At 42.3% G+C, this 25,510-nt stretch overlaps 1 protein-coding gene across 2 annotated transcripts in view; it reads right to left on the bottom strand.

Annotated features, from left to right (window-relative positions):
• Window positions 1–25,510, bottom strand: part of ATP12A (ATPase H+/K+ transporting non-gastric alpha2 subunit) — a 97,023-nt gene that overhangs the window by 61,167 nt on the left and 10,346 nt on the right. The window contains exon 1 of one of the 2 annotated variants that reach the window (XM_033917343.1): window positions 926–1,165. The exons of the other annotated variant lie outside the window; for it this stretch is intronic. Coding sequence (XP_033773234.1) covers window positions 926–937 — 12 coding nt within the window. The 5' untranslated portion in view covers window positions 938–1,165. Of the gene's footprint in view, window positions 1–925; window positions 1,166–25,510 lie in introns of those variants that run through there. 2 annotated transcript variants of the gene reach the window in all.

Genomic DNA, 25,510 nt, shown 5'->3' with positions numbered 1-25,510 from the left:
TGTTGCAAGTTGCCATTCTGCAAAGGGAGGCTAAAATCCTCTGCTTAGGACATCACAGCCTTTAATGGGCCAAAATTATTGCATTTCGTAAGTGAAGGATCATAACCACATAGAAGGCTATGCAGATCCATAATGGCTTTAATCTTGTTTTCCACAAATCTTCCTTGTTAATGGCTATCCAGCAGACGCCAATTATCAAACATTAATGGAAAATGTTTTAGTCTGCCAAGGGATCATAAATTAAATTGTAAGCACTGAAAACATCAATAGTAAGCAATTTTAGACACATAAAAGGGGAAAAGGAGGGAATTAGGTTAATAAAAAAAAAAGGTAGCGATTGTTAAAACATAAAGCACAATAGCAAATTTCAAAAGAAAACTCTGTTAGGCAGCTAAGAAGGCCTAAGTATGAACACTTCAATATTTTTGTCCAGACAGAAACACAGCCCTATAAACTGTTAGAAAAAGAACAGTCTATATGCAATTCTGCACCTGATGTATTTAATAGATATTACAGGTACCTTTGGAAAAAATTTCCAATGGAAAATATTTTGAGTTTTGGGTCCTCGATATATTTTTATGTGGATTATTAAACTGTATTTTTAATATAGCCTGCATCTTGAACATCACTTTCTCCACAGAGTTTTTCGTCTTCAATAGAGAATATTTTCCACCATGAAAATCACATGAGTGGATACCGTACTTTGTGTCATGGCTCATCTGTAACACTATAATATAACCTCTAGACAGGTAGGTACAGAATTGAAGCATCAGATATCACTGAGCATCTCTTTTTTAAGTGCTAAGGTAGCCAAACACCCAACCGACCTGATAACAGACAACCAAAAAAGCTCTACTGTTATTCTGTTAATCACAGAATGAGTGGCAGTGGGAAATCTCCTAATGTTCAGGAGGGAATAGTTTACCTCGAGTCCCATGGGTGCAAGTTTCTTATGCTCTCAAGCAGATCCTAAGAGCGCCCCTCTACGGAAGACTTCCGAGATGCAGACCTTGGAGAATATTGTACCGGGTTAGAGAAACGTCACCGTTTGATTTTTACGAATGCAAGAGCTCGCAGAGATTGTGGCTGTGTCCCAACAGGAAAGCCAATGTTAGCTGCAGTCTTCCCCACACTTGGACATCTTCAGGCAGGACAGGTCAGCCTCCCCTGAGCCTTGTGCAGACAGCTTTGCTCCCTGGCCCTATAAGTAGTCCAGGGCTACTCCTCCCTCTGCTGAAATACCTTGAAAGTCCAGCCCATTTCTCCATCTGGGCAGGTAGAAAAATACCAAAGAAATGAGGATGTAATTACAGTACCCAGTCCCGGGAAATCAACCACCCTGCTTGGCTCCTTATAGCAGATAAGCAGTTCTTGGGACCCTATAGTCACAAGAGGGAAGAGAAAACAGAGCAAAATGATTTGTAGGAGTCCTGCAGGGCATCTAAAGGAATTATATCGACAGAGAAAGATTTGGTGTTGGATAACCTTGGACTCACTTTTTAGTGGCTGGCTCGGATGAAGTTTTGCTTTTTTTTTCTTTTCAGGTGATGCACAACCGCACCACTGATTTAAAAGAATCACCCATAAACAGTATAGGAAGTACAGTATAAAATTAACACACAAATAAACGGTAAAGGTCATAAAACTGCACATAAATAATGCATAGAACCTAATCGTAATATAATAAACACAAGTGCAGGCTGTTCCTCAACATAATTACACGCCCGGCATAGTAAGAGCCAAGCTTTCACTCGTTACGTCGTTAAAAAGTTTCTTCCAAACATATATTTATCTGTAGAAGCAAAGGGAGGTTGGCTGCCAGGAGCCTTTAGGGCATAACTTGTTTCATTTTCAAGATTTCTACGATGCACCTCGTCGCTGAAATGTTTCTCTGAACAATCTGCAGAACGCCAATAAAAGTTGTCTTTTTTTTTTTTAACCTAGGGGTAATTATTTTGTAAAATGTTTTGAATGTCAAGCAGAAAATATGTGACTAGCTTAGGAAAACAAAGAAATAGTAAAGTTAGAGCCAGCTGAAACTGTCCTTGTTGGGAGGAACAGCCCGCAGGTTTTGCAGGTTAAAATAAAATTAGGCACCCAATTTTGCTTTGAAGTTTTCGCTTCGTGCTCAGACGCACCTGCTCTTTGCGAAGGCAGATTTTTGCTTGGAAAGTATGGGGTAGATTCATGGAAGAGCATGCAAAATATAGCTGCTAAGCACCAATTCTACCAGGGTAAATCAGAAAGTAAGGGAAATTACATTTAACGGTTTTAATAGAAGTAACTTGAGCATATCACTTTTCCACATAGTCCCCATGCAAAATGACACATTTGTTGTATCGTTCAACTAGCTTCTGCATGCCTGCAGAGAAGTTTTTTGGCTGCTCCCGAAGCCAGGCAAACACCGCTTAGAGGTGAATTTGCGACTTTGCAGCATCTCCTTCAGTGGACCGAAGATTTGATAATCGCTAGGCGGCAGATCTGGGCTGTAAGGAGGATGTGGAAGACGTTCAAACCCAAGCTGTTTGCACTGTCTCTTCTCTCGCTGCTGCTGTATGAGGACGTGCGTTATCGTGGTGTGGCAAGACTGTTTTGGACAAAATCCCTCTTCTTTTGCTGCAAATTACAAGCTTAAGTTCACTCCACAGCAATGCACAGAAATTTTCACTGTTCACTGTTTGCTCTTACGCTTGGAAATGTGCCAGAATAGGCCCCTTCGTGTTATTCTTCGATGGTGTAATCTTGCAATGGAGTGTCCATGTTTTTGACCTCGTGGCTGCCACGTGACTAAAGGCTAAGCACTACACTGTATGTGGATGAACTATCCAACAGGCAACACATGAGTACATATGTTGCATTTCACTAGCTCTGTTCCGGTTATCGTGTAATTTAATTTTTGATTCACCCTTGTATAATGGCAGTTCCACTACTAGCAAGGTCCACAGTTTTATGCCTAATTTCAGTCATGAGTACTTACCCCTGTCAAAAGTTGCCGTAAGAGCTAGCACCGAACTGTTGGCAGCAGTGGCATAGTTAGGGGGAGCGGGGGTGGGGGATGGACTGTTCTAGGCACTGTGTCAGTGGGGGCGCCGACACCTCTCTGCTCCACCACACCACGCCACCCCTCCCCCCACCCCATACCTCTAAAGATCTTTGCTAGCGCGAGCAACTTCTTCTGCCTGTTGCTCACGCCGGCCTGGCTCCCCCCTGAATCACTTCTGGGTCACGGTGCCAGGAAGTGCGTCAAAGGGAAATCCGATACAGGTGCGAGGAACATGCTGGAGAAAAGCCACTCACGCTGAAGAAGATTTAGAGGTATGGGGGGAGGGAGAGCATGAGTGTGGGGCGGGTAGGAGTTGAGGGCATGGAGAGGAAGGCGAGGGGGCATCACCGCCCAGGACGCCTCCTACCCTTACTATGCCACTGCTTGGCAGTGCAGGTTACAGAATACTAGGAGTTACACACCTAACTGCAAACAGGGCTTATGTGTATATACAGGCAGTCTCCGAGTTCCAGGCACCTGACTTAAGTATGAGTCATACTTAAGAACGCAGTTGCAGCTTCATCGGATTTCACTGAGCAGTGGCATAGACTTCTACACTTCTCCTGCAGCAGATTCAGGAATGATGCGTGGCCACTTTAAGAACAGTGTGTGGTTGTGCATGCTGTACCTTAGAGGAAACGCTAGCAGGAACAGTTGGCCCTTTTGTCAGCTGGGAGCAGAGGGAAGCAGCAAGAATCTTAAAATCTACAAGTTCTGAGTTACATACCTTGTACTTAACCCGGGGACTGCCTGTATCTGAAAATGCCATCTACATATGCACCACTTCTCTGTTGACCAAACAGGGTCTAAGGAACCTCTCTTCTTAAAGCATGCATTTTTTCACCATCTCCAGACTTTATACTTTTGACTTTCTGAGTCAGTATGGCATGTTCCCTCTCAAGCCCTATTCAAATCTATCTTTTTGAGGCTGTTTTTAAACTCTTGCCAGTGGCTTCTCCCTGTTTAATACCCATGTTGTTTTAAGGGCCTTTTTAAATAGCTTTTTAGCGTAGGCCACAAGGGCTTTGGGGCCATTGCCACATGGCAGCTGCTAGTGTGGCTTTGCACAAAGAAAGGGGGGGAGGGCAAACTTGCTAATCTCTTTTGTTGTGTTTGTCTGTCTTGAGCAGACTGTAAGCTCTGTAGAGCAGGGACTCTCTTATGTGTTTGTGTGCAGCATTGTGTGTTTCTTATAGCACTATAGAAATTATAAGAAGCAGTAAAAGTAAAAGAAAAAAATTTTCAGTCAGATTTAGGGCTAGAATTTTATTTATTTACACATTTATAGCCTGCTTATACCTAGGTGAGTTACAATAAAACAAACATAAAATCAACAATATAAAAAAATTATATATCCTTTAAACAACAAAACTAAAACACTTTCCTGAGTTATAAAACTTCAAACTTTAGCACTGCCAAATGTTAAAGTAATATGGCTCACTCAAATGAGTGCAAAAAAAAATGTGTTCAACAGGGCCAGCTCAATTTATGGACCTGTGAGGCACTGGCTCAGGGCACAGGTGATAAAAGGAGCCAAAATCCCAATCTCATTTTTCCCATCTTCTCTCTGAAGATAGGGGAGAGGGGCGGGAGAGATGCTAGACTGGGATTCTAGACTTTGGCACCCTTTATCACTGTGTGTATTTGTTGGGAGAATTCAGTTCGAGATTCGGGTGCTAGCGTTGAAAGCTATTCAGGATGTTCTGCCAAAGGCAATTAGTGCTTTGGTGTCTACATACACGCCCTCGGAGTCGCACTATTTGTTGGGAACTCCTTCTTTGAAGTCTGTCGCCAAATACGTTTGAGAATTTTTAGTGTTGCTGGAATGCTTTACCTATGAATATTCGTCAGACTCTGGTGCTATTATCCTTTCATAAGTCATTGAAGGCTTCTTTTTTTTTTTTTCAGAAAGCTTTTGGAAATGGAGATCTGTTCAGTTGAGCTGTTCGTTTTTTTGCTCTTTCAAATACGATTTTAGCAATTTTTAAAGAAATTGTGCTGTTCTATGTTTGTTTATTGATCTGTCCGTGTACTTTTGTAACCCGGATAGATTGGATATGCAGGATAAAAGTGTTTTTTTAAATATATAAATAAATGGCGGAAGGAGGAGACTTCAGAGAGAGAAGGAGCTACAGGATGTCAGGAGGAGGAGGAGGAGGAGGAGGGAGGGGGCATCAGTGCAAAAGTTGGCCCAGGGCACCACCATCCCTTGAACTGACCCTGGTCTTCACATATTTTGTAAACTGAAATACATTATCACACATTCTTAGATACCCAGGCAAGTCTTTCCATATTAGGGGATAAATGGGGATGGGACTTGATGTACTACTTTTTCTGTGTGGTTACAATCAAAGCAGCTTACATATTTTTAGACCTGAGGTAATGAAGTGTTAAGAGACTTGCCCAGAGACCCAAGGAGCTTGGTGTGGGAATTGAACTCAGAACCTTAGGGGACTGAGGCACCTGCTCTAACCACTAGGCCTCTCCTCCACTCCAGCAAGGGGAGCCAGCAACTGAAAAAGCAGACTCCTTAGTCTCAACATGATGTATATTCCACAACACCAGCACATATAGTACTGTGCACTAATACTGTAGCTAGTGATGTGCCATCGACTCGTGTTCGAGTCCTAGTGGCTTCATGAATTACAGATCTAAAAAGAGATCGGTTTTGTGCTAGTCCGGTGAGGTCCTCCAGTGTCATCCCCCAGGTTGTTTTCAACATGTTGAACCATCTGATTGCAGGCCGCCCTCTTTCGCCTCATTCCATTGACCCTCCCAAACATACCCCCTCTTCTACGAAACTGCGCTAGCAGTTTCTAGAGCGGGGAGCCGCGCTGAATGGCCCGTGCTGCTCCTGACGCTCATAGGAACTCTATGAGCGTCAGGAGCAGCGCAGGACATTCAGCGCGGCTCTCTGCGCTAGATACTGCTAGCACAGTTTCATAGAACCGGGGTGATAATGTCTTTCTCCAATGATCTTTCTCTTCTGACAGTAGCACATGTTAAAGCCATCATCAGAGGTTATTTTACCATAGGTCCCATTTTATGGAATGGATTCTAGTTAATAACCCTCAAATTCTATTTTAAAAATTCTAAAAACCGCATGCGCAAATCTGGGCACACACCCAATTTGCAAATGCAATTCAGTTGAATAAAGAGCCAATTAGCACCAATAATTAGGTTCTTCGTGAGCAATTATTGGTACAAATTAATTTTAATTCAAAGTTACATGCGTAAATTTAAGCATGAAATTTTACACATCAGTCAAAAATAGGGCGCAAAGAAATGGGAGGGTCAGTGGCTCATCAGGGGCATTCCATGGATTTATGCATGTACATAGTTATAGAATAAGGGAGACCTGCACCTGATTTGGGTGTGGGGATTTGCACCACACTTCAGTTGATGCAAATGGACATGTCTAAAGTTATTTATTTATTCAGTTTTCTAGACTGTTCTCCCCAGGGAGCTCAGAATGGTTTATATGAATTTATTCAGGTACTCAAGCATTTTTCTCTGTGGGCTCACAATCTATCTAATGTACCTGGGGCAATGGGGAGATTAAGTGACTTATCCAGGGTCACAAGGAGCAGCATTGGTTTGAACCCACAACCCATTATAGAATAGCGCTCAGTGTTTTCTTGTTTCAGCACTGATTTTTATACATGCCATATATAGAATCTAGGCCAATGTGTATTAACAGCAATTAGATCAAGCAGTGGATCATGCAAGCTGACCCATGACTCATTTGACCCATGCAACCAGTGACCCTCCACTGGCTGATTTGCATATCTTCAGCTAATATTTAGTATTTTGAGATCCCCAAAATTGCGTACAGTATCTTGCAGATTCATTAGGTGAAACTAAGGTCACAAGACAAAAAAAATATGTCCAATATGTTAATGTGCAGTGAAGGAGAAACTGCAGATGTTATCTTTAGTTGTCTGCATATAAAAATAGAGAATGGAACTTACATTCTGTATAGAATCTCTTCATTATTTGTAGTCACCGTACCTTCCAGAACTGCTGGCCGAACCAGTTTTGCTGCATGGTGTTCCTCATCTGTGGGGAACTGTGAGGTGTGAAGAGCCATAGAAGAACAGTAGCTCCACAAACCTAACATAGAAACATATTAGCGTGAGTACATAAAAACCAATCTGCCCAGTTGTTAAGGATATCTGCCCAGTTGTCAATTATTCAAGTCTCACTCCTTATTCAATTAGTTTTATTGTCTTCTCTCTTTATTCTCCACCATTCTGGGTAGATGAGCAGCAAGTCTTGAGCAGGTCCATTCCTGCCCCTCTGTTCCTCGGGCCCCGATGCTCTACAGCTGCCGTTAAAATCCCGCGAGCCGTTCTAGTGGCAGTAAATTTTCCAGTGTCTAGATGACAAGCGATGCTCCAAAAACTTTGCATGCAAATGAGGTCCATGTAGATACCAACCAATCAGTAATGGAGAAAGCGCTTGAAAAATGCGCAGAATAGTTCACAGAAAGAGACTTAAATGTGTGAGAGGCGTTAGGAGTTAGGTGCACGTCATAAGCATCATGTGGGGGGGGGGGGGGGCGCGGCAGAAAACTACAAGCAAACCATGCAAATGTATTTTTTTAACTTACATCTTGCAATCAGCAGCCCCAGTCCCAATTTTAACGAACACGCCTGAGATGCACCTTTAACACATATGCCTGAGATTTATCGTGCGTGTAGTTGTGTTGTGCACAATTTTCCTACGTGCGATTGTCTGTGCTTATTTATCGTGCGTGTAGTTGTGTTGCATGCATTTGTCTTGCCACGTATTTATCTTGCGTGTCATTGGGTTGTGCATATTTGTCTAGCGTTCATTTTTCCTGAGCGCGATTGTCTGTGCCCAAATGTCTGCACGCATTTGTCTTACGCGTATCTGACTCGCCACCACTTTTAATACACCCTTAGCATATAGCAAGATGTATATGCTTTTTTGTTGCAATCAGCAACCCCAGACCTACTAGTATACACTTTTAATACACACAGTTTAACGCTACCGGAGCCTCCAGACCTGCTGGTAATTTCGGAACTTTAAAGTTTGGCGCTTCATTTTGTGCATCACCTGGCAATGTCTGGGCATTGCCTGGAGTGCTCATAAGGTCATTGTACTTCATTTCCATCTTATTTTCAGAGGCTGCTACTGGGCACAGAGCCATTATGTGCATCGGAAGTTAAAATGTTTGTACGCTTTAGCGATGAAAGTTAAAGGCAAGGTAAGTTTAGAGCACTGGCCCTCAGTGTCTTAATCCTGTTTCTAACAATGTCTTCTATTATCTGACAATGCAGAATCTTTCTCTGCAATGCTTTACCAGAAGCTATTCAAATGGAAGGCTATTGGATTGGGTTTCTTATAACATCTCTCCTTTTTGGACAAGACAGATCTTAAGGGGATGTGGTGCCTGGAGCAAGTTCAGTGCTATCCCCTATGAAAAGTCCTGCTTGTGAGAGAAGAGACAGAAGAATCAGACATGTCCTCTATTTAGAGGACTATTCGGGTGCCCGGCAATTTGTCCTGGTTTTGGAAATCCCCGATCTCAGGGCCGCATCTGGAGGGCATCTGCGCATGCACAAATGTCAACACATTGATGTCATACACGTGCATGCCTGATCGCAACTTCATTGCATTGGCGTTCCCACTTGCACAGATATGGTCCCAAGCTTGAGGAGGTTTGTGTGGGGGGCAGGGCTGGGGGTGGAACGAGGTGGAGCTCAAGGCGGAACAGGGCAAGACTGGGGAAGGAATGGGCGGAACCAGGTGTCCTCTTTATTTATTCTGGAATTCTGGCAATCCTAAATATGGAGATGAAAATTCTGCCAATGGGAGAACGGTATAGAAAATTGAATAAATAAATTGGTGAACCTCAATTGGAGTTAATTGGCACTTAATTTGCTCTAGTTAGGAGTTACCCATACATCTGCCCTATAATACTCATGCCTAAATTTCGTAGCATGCAATTCTAAAGGGGAAATGACTTGGAAGGTATATGGGCAAGTCAAAAAATGCCCTTGTATCGCTGTATGGTACGGCCACACTTCAAATACTGTGTGCAGTTCTGGTCATAATATTTAAAAAAAGATATAGCAGAATTAGAAAAGGTACAGAGAAGGGTGACAAAAATGATAAAAGGGATTGGATGACTTCCCTATGAGGAAAGGCTAAAGTGGCTAGGGCTCTTCAGCTTGGAGAAGAGAAGGCTCAGGGGTGATATGATAGAGGTCTATAAAATACTGAGTGGAGTGGAGTATAAAATACTAGGACTGAGTTGAGTGGAGTATAAAATACTAGGACTAGGGGCTTACGAGGAAGCTACTAAGTAGTATATTTGAAACAAACCGGAGAAAATATTTCTTCATACGTGTAATTAAACTCTGGAATTCATTGGTTTAAAAAAGGTTTGGATAATTTCCTAAAAGAGAAGTGCATAGGCCATTATTGAGATGGGGAAATCCACTGCTTATTCCTAAAATCTATTTTACTACTTGGGATTCTACTAGGTCCTTCGGGCCTGGGTTGGCCACTGTTGGAAACAGGATACTGGGCTTGAATGGACCTTCGGTCTGTCTCAGTATGGTAATTCTTATGTTCTTGTCGTAGATTGTGTAGATGTTCTTGTCGTAGATTGTTCTTGTCGTAGATGTTCTTGTCGTAGATTGTGAGCCTATTTGGGACAGAGAACCTGCACATAATGGGCCTGATTCTATAAACAGCATCTAGCAGCGCCTACACTGTAGCTGCCACTCATTGCAGTTATCAACAACTAGGCACCATTTATAGAATCTCACCTAGCAGCACATAGGCATACTTAGGCATTGCTAGGCATCCTGGCGGTAGGTGCCAGTACATTAGGCCAGGTTTTACCAGGCGTAATTTACCAGAGCATAACTCGGACACCTGGTGATGCCTATCCTCTGCCCCCCCTAACCACGCCTACTTTTCATGCAGGCATAATTAGGCATTGCTAGATGCTGCATGGACTTCCAAAATTTTAAAAATTTTTATGAATTATTCAATTCACTTCAATAGCACGATCAATTAATATGCTATTTAAGCTAATTGATTTAATTTAGGTTAGGCGCAAATTTTAGTTAGGCATCACTGGGCAGCCTCGACTATGGCACCTAGCAGTGCCTAACTAAGGCACCATTTATAGAATCAGGCCTAATGTGTATAGCGCTGCATATGTCTAGTAGCGCTATGGAAATGATTAGCTGTAGTAGTTTGTAGTAAGTCAAGGACAGGCCCAGCACTTACTCACATGGGTTATAGAATACTATATTACATGCTTAACTGCCAGTAGTTAAGGTCCATGTAAAGAAATGTGGGTAATACCATGTTTACAGTCAAGTTTATATTGTATACTTTAACTCTAAGGATTTATTTTAAAGTGCTAAAAAATAACTACAAATCAATTAATAGCACTATATCTCTATAGAGCATTCAATTCACAAAATGTTACAAGGCCAGATCCACACTTCGAATCAAGCCTTACAGAATGCTATATTGATCCTCAGATGCATCACTCCACGTTCAAACTTTATCATAACGTTTAGCTTGATGTGCAGAATCTTCCCTGGATCAATTTTATATCTTCATCAATTATTCTTTAAATATCTTCTTATATTAAATAACATAACATATAAATTTTCATGGAAAAAAAATATATATATTCCCAATTGTTTAATTTTTTTAAAGAAATCATTATAAAGTAAACTTAGCTTTAGTTTGTGGTCATTGTAGGGACTTCTTTTGCCGACATGTTTCGCGATGAAACGCTTTCTCAAGGCTGGGTCCCTATTTTTGTACACGCCATCCGTATTGACCACCAATTTTTAACCCAATAAAGATCTACTACTGCCTTAAATTCTATTTTATACAAATTCTTATCAGGAATGTCAAAAAATCTCTCTTTATGACAATTTTATAGAGTTTTCATCTAAAGAATATATATAATTTTTTTTTATTTTTAACTTGGGATTAGAGGTGGGCATAATCAGATAATAGGACCTACTATTAATATTCTATAGCACCAATTATGTGCATAATTGGTGATATAGAATTTGAACTTAGCACAAATGTTGTGCTGAAAATGTCTAAAAAAATCCCATCTAGCTCACAGTGTGAATCGAACCAGAAAAAATGTCTGCATTTCTGGTTCAATTATGGCTTTGGACTAGACATTTTTATGCTAAAAACATTCATCTCTAAGTACCATTTTTGAAAGAAAAAATAACCCATCCCAGGGAAGAATGTAGAAAAACAAGACATAGGAAGTTCTGTCTGGCAGCATTCCTAGAGGGGCAGCCTAGTCAACCCTTAAGCGGCCAGGTTTAGCACATAAATGGGAAAGCATTGCTAGTCCATGGCCTCTTAGAATATCGACTTAAGTGGCTGTTTTAACCAGTTTAAAAATAACCAGAAATTCAAATCCGAAGTCCGCACAGGTCCTGGCTTTGAATATCCAGGAATAACTCCATTGGTGGTGAGCAAAATTCTTGCCGCCACCAGCTGAATGTCAGACTCTTTATATGGGCGTTCAATAATTTATTTACCTCAGTAGGACAGAAAAGAGTTTTCAAAAAAAATTTTGTTTTATTTTTCAATACAGTCCCCTGATAGCTCCAAACAGTTCATCCGTTTTTCCTGCAATAACTTTAACCTCTTTGAAAAGAATTTTTCTTTTTGATCTTCATACCAGGATGTCACAGCTTCCTTGACTTCTTCATCACTTGAAAACCACTGTCCACGAAGAAATTTCTTTAAAACTCAGAAAAGGAAATCGTCTGACTGAGCCAAGTCATGACTGTAGGGTGGACGGTTCAGCTGCTGAAAACCACATTCTCGGATGGCAGCCTGTGATTGTCGTGACATGTGCACCAGTGCATAGCTGTGAAAAAGCAGCACGCCTGCTGCAAGTTTTCCTCATCTTTTTTCCTTGATTAACTACCGCAAAGCAATCATTGTGTTGGTGTAACTCTCCCCAGTTATGATTGTCTTGTGTGGCATGAAGCAAAAGTCCTTCATCATCTCAGAAGATAGTTGCCATGACTTTGCCTGCAGATTTCTCTGTCTTAAACTTTTTGGGGGTGGGGGATGACTTGTGCTTCCACTGTAATGACTCCATTTTGGACTCCAGATCTCTGTGATAGACCCAAGTCTCATCTCCAGTCACCAAACAATGAAAAGAATTCACTTGATCTTCATGGAGAATCTCCAAGTTCTCCTGACAGCACTGGAGCCTCATGGCCTTCTGACATAGTATCAGCATTCTTGGAATCCATCTTGCACTAACCTTGGACATGCCCAATGTTTCATGAATTATTCTCAAAACTTTACCTGCCGAGATGCCCATTTCTTCAGCTGTTCAGGAAACCTTAATTTGTCTGTCTGACAAAATTAAATCCTCAACTTTCTTGGGCATTTCTGTGGAACTTGCTTCCACAGGCCATCCAGTGTGAGGGTCATTTTCAATGGACTCTACCCCTCTACCCCACTTAAACTGCTTGCTCCAAAATTTTACTTTGTAGGATGATGGGACAGACTCACCATAAACTGCAGTCATGTATTTGTGGATCTCCTTTGGCTTTTTTCCTTCTTTTATGATAAATGTTATCACTGAACAGTGCTCCAAATCTAGCAGTTTCTTACTTGATTCACACAAGAACTCTCTTGACATCCTGTCTTTTGGAATGTAAGACTCACACTGAGTTGCAACTGTGCATAAGTAATCTTGAGACACGTCACAGCAAGCACAGTCTTGTTTCAACATGCTTGCTACTTTCTTTCATACGTAGATAAATTATTGAACATCCCTCATATTTTTAATGTATGTTTATGTTCATAGACCCCTGATGTAGGTATTCATTTGCCAAAATACTGGTCACGTTGGGTTCTACTTTGAAAATAAATTTTGTCTCCTACATCACCTTGCCTACTGCACTTTCTTCTTGTTGTAGTTGGACCATAAACTTCTTGGTCCTGTGAAAAACAGGAGGAGGCTAAAATACCTTGAAGAACCAACAGGAGCGATTTTTGAGTAATGTACAATAGCTTTCAAAATCTCATAAATTGCTTCTTCATATGAGTACCTTGTGGAACTGTCAAACTTGAATCTTCTCTCTGTGAGGTTCATGTTAGACAGGCTTCCTCTTTGTTTTGGGCCTTTTCTGTTCTGGTACCCCGTCTATGGGCTAACTGCATGTCTGACATTCAGCAGTCTTCCCTCACATTGGAGAAGCAGAGGAGTAGCAGTAGACTGAAAATCTGGGGAACAGGGTTTAATTCCTACTGCATCTCCAGGTAAAAAACTTAGATTGTGGAACCAGAAGGGACAGAGATGGTACCTGCACCACAGAAAGGCAGTCTATCAAATCCAAATCATTTGGCAGTCTATCAAACCATTTTTTCAAACTCATTTTGGAGGCTTAAATATACACATGCATACCTGTCAGTTATATAATTTTACATTTTGTAAAATGTATTCATAAACTGAAGTTCCACCCAGCTCTACTTCCAGAAACACCCACTTTAAATACATATAAAATTATGCATAGGAATGTTTCCTGCATGTACTACATTAAGAAAAAACGCAGAAGCTATGTTAAGGTCCAATTGATTCCAACGGGATCACCCTCTCATATCTAGATACTCTAAAAATCAACCGAGTTTCAGTATTATGAACTGTCAGAAGTTTCCTTTGCATCCCACATAAGACTATATTAAGGTAGTCAATGTGGGCTATCACTAGCCATTGAACTATAAGGCATAATCCATCTGCTTGAAAATAGGCCCCAATCCATCTAAGTTTCCATAGCATAACTACCACCTGGACTTGCTGTTCAAATGTGAGGTAATTATCTATTAACATCCCTAATACTTTTAAACTAGATTCAAGCTTATAATTAACATTATCAATCACAAAATGGTTGGTGGTAGTACGCCTTACAGGGCTGTTTATTATCAAAAATTTAGTTTATTTCTCTACTGAGTTTCAGTTTGAAAGTTGTAGCCTATGATTCTAATGTGTCTAAGCTCTTTTTATTTCAGTCAAAATTTCACCAATATTATCATCAAAAGGGATGACAATCATATCATCCGCATAAATGAAAGAGTATAATCCTACAGTCACCAGTTTTAGCCCTAGTGGTGAGCCCTGAGGAACATCACATTCCAAGGTCCAGAGTAAATAGAATGATCAACTTTGCAAAAAACCCTGGAACAACTAAGTACCATCCCACTGATCCCCCAAAAAATCATAACATAAGAATAAGCATACTGGGTCAGACCAACGGTCCATCTAGTCCGGTATCCTGTTTCCACAACGGCCAATCCAGGTCACATGGCAGAAACCCAAAAGTGCTCGACATATCAAACTACAATAGAATAATCTTTCTGCCAAAACTAACCTCCTTCCTGAGCTCTGATATAAGAGTAGTTATTACAGTCTTTGTGCTATAACTTGGTCTAAAGTCCAGTTGCAAGTTATGTATTATAAGATATTATGGTTAGATAGAAATTCCATTAGCTGATACACCACTATGCCCTCCATCTCTTTAACTAGAAGGGGTATTGAAACCACATGTCTAAAATTGGTCACATCACTCCTTTTTACATTCTGATTCTTAGGAAAAGGGGGTTAACACTGTATTCCATTAATGTACCTTAGTAAAAGGACCCCTTAACTGATAAGGGGCTGCATAAACCCTGATTTTCAATGCCAGTGCCCAGATATGGCCCATGAATATCCAGGAATAATGCTGCTGACAGCTGAAATAACGCTCAGCACCACCAGCTGAATTGCTTCCTGGAAGGCCAAGGTGGTGTCATGGACTCCCAGAGAGAGCAGCTTCAACAGCAGTCAAGAAGGGGGACTCCAAAGGAGGCGGATAAGAGGCTTCTAACAAGTGGCTGTGGTGGTGGTGGTTGGGGGATGCTAGGCAGGTAGGGGTCACAGAGATAGAGGAAAGGTCCCAGGCAGTCCCTGGTTTCAGAGGTCTTCCAGGCAGCGCACAATGGTACTATGGTCTCTCGGAAAGGCAAACAATATGATGGCAGAGGGGAGCTGTAAGACAAAGCAGCAACGATGCATGTAGGAAGGGACAGGGGCTCTGAGCCAGAACAAACAATGGTGTTGACTGCTCATAAGCACAAGCAGTAGAGACACATGGAATACTTTTTAATGTCTGAAAGATCTAGCCTACTCAAAAGAGAGGGGTCAAACTGATGCCGCATTCAAGAGGAGCAGCATCTTACTTCTTATTATGGTGAAGTGCCCCTGATGAAGGATACGAAACGGGGCTCTGTAGGGCGCTCAGCTGAGGCACTCCCTTTAATGGACTTTAACGGATTTGCATAACAGCCACAACTTTGCAGGCTTCATCAAGATAAGTTCCCCTTTTGATAATGATCAGAGCTTGATGGGTGTTTGAATACGACTTTGCTCATGATATATGGGGACTCTTTGAAGTGATTTATCATCATTGTTAAATATTTTTTAAATTCTCACACAAAAACTATGCACCTGGCACTGTGGGTATTGTTTTAGGACTTTACACAAGTCACTAGCACCATTTTTTATTTTTAATAAAACACACTCAGGGTGGACATAAAGGATGTTTGTGGGTTATTCCTGCCGGACACTCTAGGGTTCTGATTCTTTCTTGAGGACTGGTTGAGAATTAAGCAGGAGCTGTGGAAAAGCCCTTGCTAAAATCATACACTGCCCCCTAGTGAGCATATTTTTAAAAACATACAAAGGACTTGTAGTCTGTGCTTAAAATCATTCAGGTCTGACGATTTGTGTGAACTATGTTGAAAAGCAGCTTTCAGAAAAAAGTAAGATCAAAATAAACTGAAATCTTTAAACCAACTGAAGAAACAATTAAAGCCTGCAGAGAGGTGGATTCTACATTATTGCTTTCCCATTTATTAACCTCTCGTTGCTTGTTGTTTGTAGACATTTGTTTTGTTTTACTTTCCCTCACGTATTCTTAGAGGGTAATTTGCAAAGAATTTCTAGGAGTGAAGCAATACTTTACCCAGAGAAACAGGCTTTTATAAATTGCCTGAACAATATACAAGGTTATGTGTGTACCAAGAGTGGAACTGAGGAGTCTGCACTTTTGCACAGATGTTTGAAAATACATGCATAGACATGTAAATGAACCTATAAATATTTTGCATGCGAAAGGGCTGGTGGAAATGGAAGCAGGGCAATTTCCTGGGGCAATTTTCAAAGCAGAAGTATGTGCCTAGTTTTGTTTGACTACTACTACTACTACTGTTTGTCATTTCTATAGCACTGCTAGACGTACATATGCAGTGCTGTACATTAAACACGTAAAAGACAATCCCTGCTCAACAAAGCTTACAATCTAATTAAAATAAATAGGGGTTAGGGACTTTCTTGCAGAGGGAAATGATAAAGCAGATATGGGTACTTTACAAGGGCAGGAGAGTTAGGAATTAAAAGCAGCCTTGAAAAAGAGGTCTTTTTTTGAAAACTCACAGTAAACTGCATAAGGACAAGTAACCATGTACTTTCTATACCCTTCTGAAGGGTAATTCTATAACTGCGCATGTGAAGGCGTGCATGGATGGCCTCTTAACTGGCACTTAAGTGAGCATGTGCACATTGGCTGTGATTCTATAAAAGACACCTAAAATTAGGTGCCTAGATTGGCGAGCCTAATCGATCTAGGTGCCTAACTTAATTTAATTGGCTTCATCTGCGCTCAAAATTGAAGCTCAAAATTTAAAAATTATTTTAGCTGTAGGCAGTCTACACTGAAGTACCTACCAGCAAGTAGGCATGGTTAGAGGAAGATTCAGGCTAAATTTGTGCATGGTGTGGCTTAGGCACACTTATTTATGCCAAGAAAACTCTGGCCTAAGTGACAGTGTGTCCAAGAAGTCAACGCCAAGGGATAGACAGAAAAACTTACTAGACAAGGATATGTAAAGAAAAATATTCCTGCAAATAAAAATTGTGGAAAAGCCCAAAGAAAGATGCAAAATTCCCAGCCCTAAAGGCAGTGGTGTACCAAGGGTGGGGTGAGGAGGGAGGCAGACTGCCCCGGGTGCATGCCCTAGGGGGGTGCACAGCCAGCTAGGTCCGGAACCTCCCGCCCTACTCTTTAACGGGACCTGCACCTCAGTGTGGCTGCTGAACTTATTCTGGAGAAGAGTCGGCAGCCGCACTGAAGTGCAGGAAGGTCCCACGATGACTGTGGCTGCCGGCTCTGCTCCGGAAGAAGTATGTGACATCGGAGGGGTGGACCGGCAGCCGCAATCATCATGGGACCTTGCCGCAACTCTCTGTGTCTGCCGGTCCACCCACTTCTACCGGAGCAGAGCCAGCAGACACAGTCATTGCGGGACCTTGTTGGTTTGGAGGGAGAGAGAAAGGAGCATAGAAGGGTGGTGGAGGGAGAGAAAGGGGGTAGGGTGGTGGAGGGAGAGAAAGGGGGTCAGGGTGGTGTGGAAGGAGAGAAAGGGGGCAGATGCTGATGGAATTGGTGTGCAGGGAAAGGGGAGAGAGACATAAGGGGGAAGGATACTGGATGGAATTGGGTTGGAGGAAAAGAAAGGGGACAGATGCTGATGGAAGTGGGGGGAAGGGAGAGGAGAGAGTGAAATTCTAGACCATGGGGGTGTGGGAGAGGGAAGGAAAGAAGAGGAGAGATGCCAAACCATTGAAGGAGAGAAGGGAAGAAGATGGATGCCAGACCAATGGGGGTGAAGGGAGAGATGGAAAGGGGAGGCATACAGTTTCTGGAAGAGGCATAGAAGGAGAGAAGATGCTATATAGATGGGGCAGAGAGAAGGCAGACAGTGGATGAAAGGAAGAGTGATAAGAAGATGAGGAAAGCAGAAACGAGAGAAGAAAAGATAGAAAAACATTTCTATTTACTTATTTTTTTCCTTTAGGGAAGATGTATCACTGTTTCTGTGGTGTTGCATTGTATGCAGAGTCCAGCATCTTGGTGGTTCAATTTAACTTTTGTCTGCATATTTCTATTTTATCCCCCCTTTTACAAAACTGTAGAGTGTTTTTTAGCACTGGCCATGGTGGTAACAGCTCTGATGTTCAGAATTATATGAGGGAGAGGGGTTAGTTTGTAAAAGGGGAAGGGGTTAGTTTGTGATTACATATTCCATACTAGGCGAAGGTGTTTTCTGTGTTCTGTGTGTTCGAAAGACATGGTTTTCTGTTAGGATTGACTGTGTAGGATTGATCTGTATTAGTTTGGCTTGTTTAGTTTTACAATGGGTGCATTGATGTTGTACTGCTCACTGCAGTATGTAAGATGCTGCCTTTTCCTAGGTACACTCTTGTACAATCATGTTTTTCATACAGATGGGGGGGTCAAAAAATGATGGGCCCAGGGTATCACATATACAAGGTATGCCACTGTCTAAACAATTACATAATGGTCAGTGTTACGAGGCAACCAAGCAACTATTCAAACTGGTATACACCCTGTTGCAAACCCCATATCAGAAGCAGCCTTCCTAGCCACATCTAACCAGAAATGATTTTGCAACATACTTAGCCAGAAATTATAGAATAGTGCTTAAATATCGTTATGCACATAATGTATCTGCCATTTTGCCTCATTTGATGCTCTATCATGGAAGTTATGTGTCAAATTGGCACCTAACTTAGGATGCACTCTATTAAGAACATAAGAACTTAAGAAATGGCTTCACCGGATCAGACCCTAGGTCCATCCAGTCCGGCGACCCGCACTCGCGGAGGCCAAGCCAGGTGTTCCCTGTTGAGAAACCTTGTTTATCCCTCAATGTGATTTGCGAGAAGGTGTGCATCCAACTTGCCCTTGAATCCCGGAATGGTGGTCTCCATCACGACCTCCTCCGGGAGTGCGTTCCAAGCGTCCACCACTCGTTGTGTGAAGCAGAATTTCCTAATATTTGTCCTGGGCCTGGTGCCCCTCAGCTTCAGTCCATGACCTCTTGTCTGAGTCACATTGGACAATGTGAATAACGATGTTTCTTGCTCTATTTTGTCGAATCCTTTTAGTATTTTAAAAGTCTCTATCATGTCCCCTCGCAGTCTTCTCTTCTCAAAGGTGAACAATCCCAGTTTTCCGAGGCGTTCTTTGTAGCTCAAGTTCTTGATACCTTTAACTAGCTTCATGGCTCATCTTTGCACCCTCTCCAGCAGGGTTATATCCTTTTTTAGGTAGGGAGACCAGTGTTGGACACAGTATTCCAAGTGTGGTCTGACCATTGCTCTGTAAAGCGGCATTATGATGTCCTCCGATCTACTCGTGATTCCCTTCTTTATCATGCCCAACATCCTGTTTGCTTTCTTTGCTGCCGCTGTGCATTGTGCTGACTGCTTCAGGGTCCTGTCTATCAGTACCCCCAGGTCCCTTTCTTGCAATAGAGGGCTCAGTCTGTTCTCATTATTCACGTGATTTCGCATATGGGTGGTAGCATCTGTTATGACCAACGTTCCCCATGTGTACCCATGTGTTCACGTACTTGCTCTAAAAAATACAGCTTTTCTTTCCTTTCATTTTCACTTCACGTCTGGCGCTCGCTTCCAAATATGGCCTCCAAGTGTCCAGAAAATGAATTACCAGCATCTACAGTGCTATCCCATGCAGGAATCTAACCCTATTTCCTCAATATTTCCGTGATTTCGAGGCACAACATGTACTGCTGGAACCCAACCTCTATTTTCCCACCGACTCAATGTTTCGTTAGTTGCGTGGAAACAGGGTGCACTATTTCACAAAGAATCCACTCTTTCTCCACAGTGGAACTACTATGCTCGTGCAAACTCAGAAAAAGAATGCTCACTCCTTCCACATAGTGCACACACATCAGAAATTCATTAAGGGTTTTCTGGCCATTTGGCAAATGAAAAGTCCTAAAAATGACACAGGAAACAACACAAAGTGAATGTTTTCTGGCTGCCTATCACTAATGCAAACATCTTTCACAAATACGAGCTATTCTAAAAGCCAGAACCAGTTTGTGACCCTCTGTTTTTATCCTTTTTATTGCTTCTAGTTTTATTTTTAATCATACTAGTTTTTTTTATTGTATCCTTTTCATTATAAGCCGCTTAGTTGTTATAGAATTTGCGGGATATCAAGAATTAATAAACTTGAAACTTGTAGAATTGTCCCTTAATTATAACCTTCTACAGGGCATTTCAGTTTTGCATGATTATAAAGGTTTTCCAAAACCATATCTATCCTATGTCCAAGGGATAGACAGAAAAACTTACTAGACAAGGATATTTTAAAAAAAGAAACTCCTGAAAAAAAAAAATGGTGGTAAAACCCAAAGAAAGGTGCAAAATCCCCAGCCCTAAAGGCAGTGGCATACCAAGGGGGAGGTGAGGGAGGTAGACCGACGCGGGTGCACGCCCTTTGGGGGTGCACAGTCCGCTGGGTCTGGAACCTCCCGCCCTACTCTTTAACAGGACCTGCACCTCAGTGTGGCTGCTAAACTTATTCTGGAGCAGAGTCAGTAGCCGCGCTGAAGTGCAGGACGGTCCCACGATGACTGCGGCTTCTGGCTCTGCTCCGGAAGAAATACGTGACTTGAGCTCTGTACTTCTGTATGATTTTCCTCCTGGGTAAAAATGTTTCCTTTCCCTTCCCAGCTAGTGATCAATAACCAGGACAGGGGCACAAGCAAGCGGGGCTAGGTGCAGCGCTTGAGGTCATTGACTGGTTTACCAATGAAACTGTTCTTGTCAAAGAGAAGCTATGAATTGTCTTTTCTTGGGCTGGTCTGAACAAGTTCTGGCTGCCTGCTCTTCCTCTGTAGGAGTGACAACAAGTAGCTATTTTATCTATAAGTCAGACATCCCACAACTTCATTACAGCATTGTTTTCTCCTTGCATTTTACCCACAAAAGATTTTGCTTAGTGCTGAGGGGCACAGATTGCATTCTCAAATGCCTCTCACCTCCCTTTTAACCCAACACAGAAATTTCTTTTTCAAAGACTCACAACTGAGCATAAGTTTAGCTTTTGTCTGTCTGCCTGCGTGCCTTTCAGTGGAGATTTCAGAGATTAATATGGTAGGCTCAGCTAAAGCTAGACTAACTTCTAATCGTGGCTCCAGAGCTGTCAAGGGAAACCCCAATCACCTCCGCGCCCCCCTTCCCCCTCTCCTTGCCGCACTCACGCCCCTTGCCTTCCTTCGTATCTTTTTTAGTTCCACCGGCACAAGGTTGATGCCCGCATTGGCATTGATGTTCTTTTTGATGTTACTTCCAGGACCTGCGCCTAGGGAGTGACCTTCCTTCATTAAGCTCTTATAAACCGTGCCGAGGCTCTATAATCATGGAGAGGATGTGGTATATAAACTTAAGGTTTAGTTTAGTTTAGATCAAAGGGCGAGCTGACACCTATGCGGGCATGCTGCTCATGCCGGGAAAGTTAAAAATGGAAGGGGAAAGGGAAGGGGGCGGGGGAGGGGTGCTACTGCCCCGGGCGCCACGCACCCTTACTACGCCACTGCATATCGTTACCCTCAGCCTTTAATTAGCCCAGGAGTTCTCAACCCTGTCAAGATATGTCAAGTCAGTCTGATGTTCAAGATATCTGCAATAAATATGCATGAGATAAATTTGCATGGATTGCCTTTATTGTAACTATCAATTCATTGTGAACATCCTTTAAAACTATCATAGGGAAGTGAAGGACTGCCACTAAAACTCAATATCTATTTAATTACCTTCAATTTCAAATAGTGCTTCCTAAGATATTCAAAATGGAAGGAAAAATCCTCAGAACTTACACTGGCACTATTCTGTGCTCAAATCTTGTTCAGTCGTTGACTAAAAATTCCTTCCATAATTAAACCTCTTCCAACAAATTTATCAAGGAATTTTTTTTTGAATTCCAAAGGTTTTCCAAGCCAATACACCTTATATCCGATGCTTCATAGTTGCAAAGGAGACTTGTCATAAATGCTGTGTCAGAGTTTTAAAGTTTGCTCGGGTCCTCCCAATGGTGGCCAGTGTTTCATGGTAATTAAACTACCACATCAGGTCTTTCTGCTAGACCGGAGCTTTCTCCGTCATCTCTCATTCATAAATCATGAAGATCACCAGCAATGGCAGCAATGTATGCAAGTTATTTGAAACCAGCCCTAAAACTTTTCAAAAACTTCCTTGATAAATTTTTAGGAAGAGGTTAAGCTATGGAAGGTTATTTTTTTTTTTTTTTCATTCAGCCAATGATTGAAAAAGATTTGAGCACATGGTAAGGTGGGAGAGGGGGGATTTCAGAGATATATTTCAAGTTTTGCTAAAATTGTTACACAACATAAAACCTTCAAAAAAAATAAACTTAAAAGATAAATAATAATAAAAACTGGGTTATAGTAGGGCCAAGCGAGTATTACACACGTGGTGAAAAAATCACACCTTATTTTTTTTTCCTTCATGCTGCAACTCAGCATGTTTTGGCATCAGCTGGCTGTTAGACCGGTTCTGGTTGCCAATCCAAAGTATATTTGAGACTTTAAAGCACCCAAGAGTATTTGTAGTAAGCCAGAAAGTAGGTGAAAGGTTCTTGACAGAAGATGAAGCATGTCAGCCTTTCCAATTACAACTACGCCAAGCAGGAATGATGCATGAACGGCTTTCTCTTGAGTTGTACTGATCGACTGGATTTCTCTCACAATTTAGTAAGTAGTCATTTATGAAACAAGAAAGAAGTGGAAGCTTCAATAGCTCTATGACAAGAGGGTCAGAAGACCATTTTATGACTGCACACACAAATAATACGTGCATACTCTATACAGGCACTGGCAAACTTGTAAAAAGAAAGTACACGTGTACTTCCGCTTTGACAATGACCCCTGGACTTTTGTACATAAGAACATAAGAATTGCCGCTGCTGGATAAGACCAGCGGTTCATCGTGCCCAGCAGTCTGCTCACGCAGCGTCCCTTAGGTCAAAGATCAATGCCCTATTTGAGTCTAGCCTTATCTGCGTACGTTCTGTTCCAGTAGGAACTTATCCAACCTTTTCTTGAATCCCTGAAGGGTGTTTTCCCCAATAACAGCCTCTGGAAGAGCATTCCAGATTTCTACCACTCTCTGGGTGAAGAAGAATTTCCTTATGTTTGTACGGAATCTATCCCCTTTTAACTTTAGAGAGTGCCCTCTTCTTCTCTGCACCTTGGAGAGGGTGAACAATCTCTCTTTCTCTACTAAGTCAATTCCCTTCAATATCTTGAACGTTTCGATCATGTCCCCTCTCAGTCTTCTCTTTTCAAGGGAGAAGAAGCCCAGCTTCTCTAGCCTCTCATTGTAAGGTAACTCCTCCAGTCCCTTAACCATTTTTGTCGCTCTTCTCTGGACCCTTTTTCATGTACGGCACTACTGTGTTGGACGCAGTATTCCAGGTTGGGGTGCACCATAGTCCGGTACAGGGGCATGATGACCTTCTCAGATCTGTTTGTATGGTGACATTTACATCTTCTCCTGATCATGCATGAATTTGCTGGCTAATCTGCACGTCTATTTTCTAGTAGGTATGTACACTGTGATTTTCCCCAACCACATCTCGGAAAAATACCTCCATTTGCTCTGGATAAACTTACCTGCGTACAGGAGTATGTGCATATCTTTACATGCATATCAGATAGTCAGTTCTAAACAAATATACACTTCCCCCTCCGGATTTACGGTTTCCATATCTATGGATTCGATTATTCATGGTTTTAAAACAAAAAATGCTTTTTCGTTTTTTGGGCTATTTAAAGCCCTATAAGCCCCCCCTTAAGCCTTACCTGGTGGTCTAGCAGGTTTGTGGGGCAGGAACAATCTTCCCACGCTCCTGCCCAGTGCAGATCGCTCACAGGAAATGGCTGCCTTGAGCTCCAGTAGTCTCTCAAGCCATTTCCTGTGAGCGATCTGCACGGGGCAGGAGCATGGGAAGATCTCTCCTGCCTGATAACCCGCTAGACCACCAGGTAAGGCTTAAGGGGGGGCTTTCAAGGCTTAAAATAGCCAGGGGAAACGATGGTTAGGGGCAGAACCAGCCCGAATATTATTCGTGTTTTTTAAATATTAGCAGACCGGCTCTGCCCCTAACCACCGTGAATACGGAGGGGGAAGTGTATTTATTCTTGCAAAGTATTGCTTTATCCATAGAAACAGTTTTGAAAGGGGATAGGATTCAGTGGCGTAGTAAGGGGGGGGCCAGGGGGTGGTCCACCCTGGGCGCTGTGTTGGTGGGGGCACCAGCACTCCTCCCCTCACAATGCACACGCTCCTCTCTTCCCTTCCCCCCGTACCTCTAGTTGAAGTTGTTGCTCACAGTGGTCAACGACATGCTTCTTGCAACCCTGTTGTCTTTCCCACTGATGTCACTTCCAGGTGCTGCACATAGGAAGTGACTTCAGAGAGAGAACTGACGGGGGTCGCAAGGACCACGTTGTTGACTGCCTTGAGCAACAACTTCAACTAGAGGTACGGGGGAAGGAAAGGGGGATGTGCGCGGCAGGCGGGATCAGGGAAGGAGTGGGGGAAGGGCAAAGAGGAAGGCGGGGGAGGGGCACCACCATCCTGGGCGCCTCTCACCCTCGCTACACCACTGATAGGATTTAATATATTGCCTTTCTGTGGTTACAATCAAAGCAGTTTACAAATTATAGAAAGAGAGAAATATGACCTATCTAGTCTGCCCATCCATGCCATCTACTATCCCTTCCGCTCCCTTATGCATCCAATGTACTTGTCCCAAGCTTTCTTGAATTCAGATATATTTTTTGTCTCCACCACCTCCACCAGAAGGCCGTTCCACGAATTCACCACCCTTTCTGTGAGAAAGTATTTTCTGGGGTTACTTCTAAGTCTGTCCCCTTTTACCTCCATCCCATGCCCCTCATTCCAGAGTTTCATTTCAACTGAAAGAGACACCTTCATGTGCATTTGCGTCATATAGATATTTAAACATCTCTATCATATCTCTCCTCTCCCATCTTTCCTCCAAAGTATACATTGTGAGATATTTAAGTCTATCCCCATACGCCTTATGACGAAGACCACTGACCATTTTAGTTGCCTTCTTCTGGACCGATTCCAGCCTGATTATATCCTTTTGAAGATGCTTTCTCCAGAATTGTACACAACATCCCAAATGAGGACTCTCCAGAGTATTTTACAGGCAGGGCCAGATTAACATTGTATTGGGCCTAGGCAAACATATTTGTAGGATTCCCTTCCAGGGACCTCCTTCTCCCACCATTATTTCTTCTCTTCAGAAATAGCAGGGTAAGATGTAGAGCCTAGATGTGGGTATGATAGCAGTAATAGTTTGTGAGTGAGCATGGGGACTATGAAGCTCATACTTTGTATGGAGAAGCTTAATGGGTAGAGCTGGAGAGCAGCCAATATACCTAGTTCAAAAGGGAAACTCAGTCCTTGATTTCTGCAACCTTATC

This window comes from Geotrypetes seraphini, chromosome 13 (assembly GCF_902459505.1).
Source record: "Geotrypetes seraphini chromosome 13, aGeoSer1.1, whole genome shotgun sequence".
NCBI lineage: Eukaryota > Metazoa > Chordata > Amphibia > Gymnophiona > Dermophiidae > Geotrypetes > Geotrypetes seraphini.
Note: the sequence above shows the minus strand (reverse complement) of the source record. Positions and strands in the feature narration are given on the sequence as shown.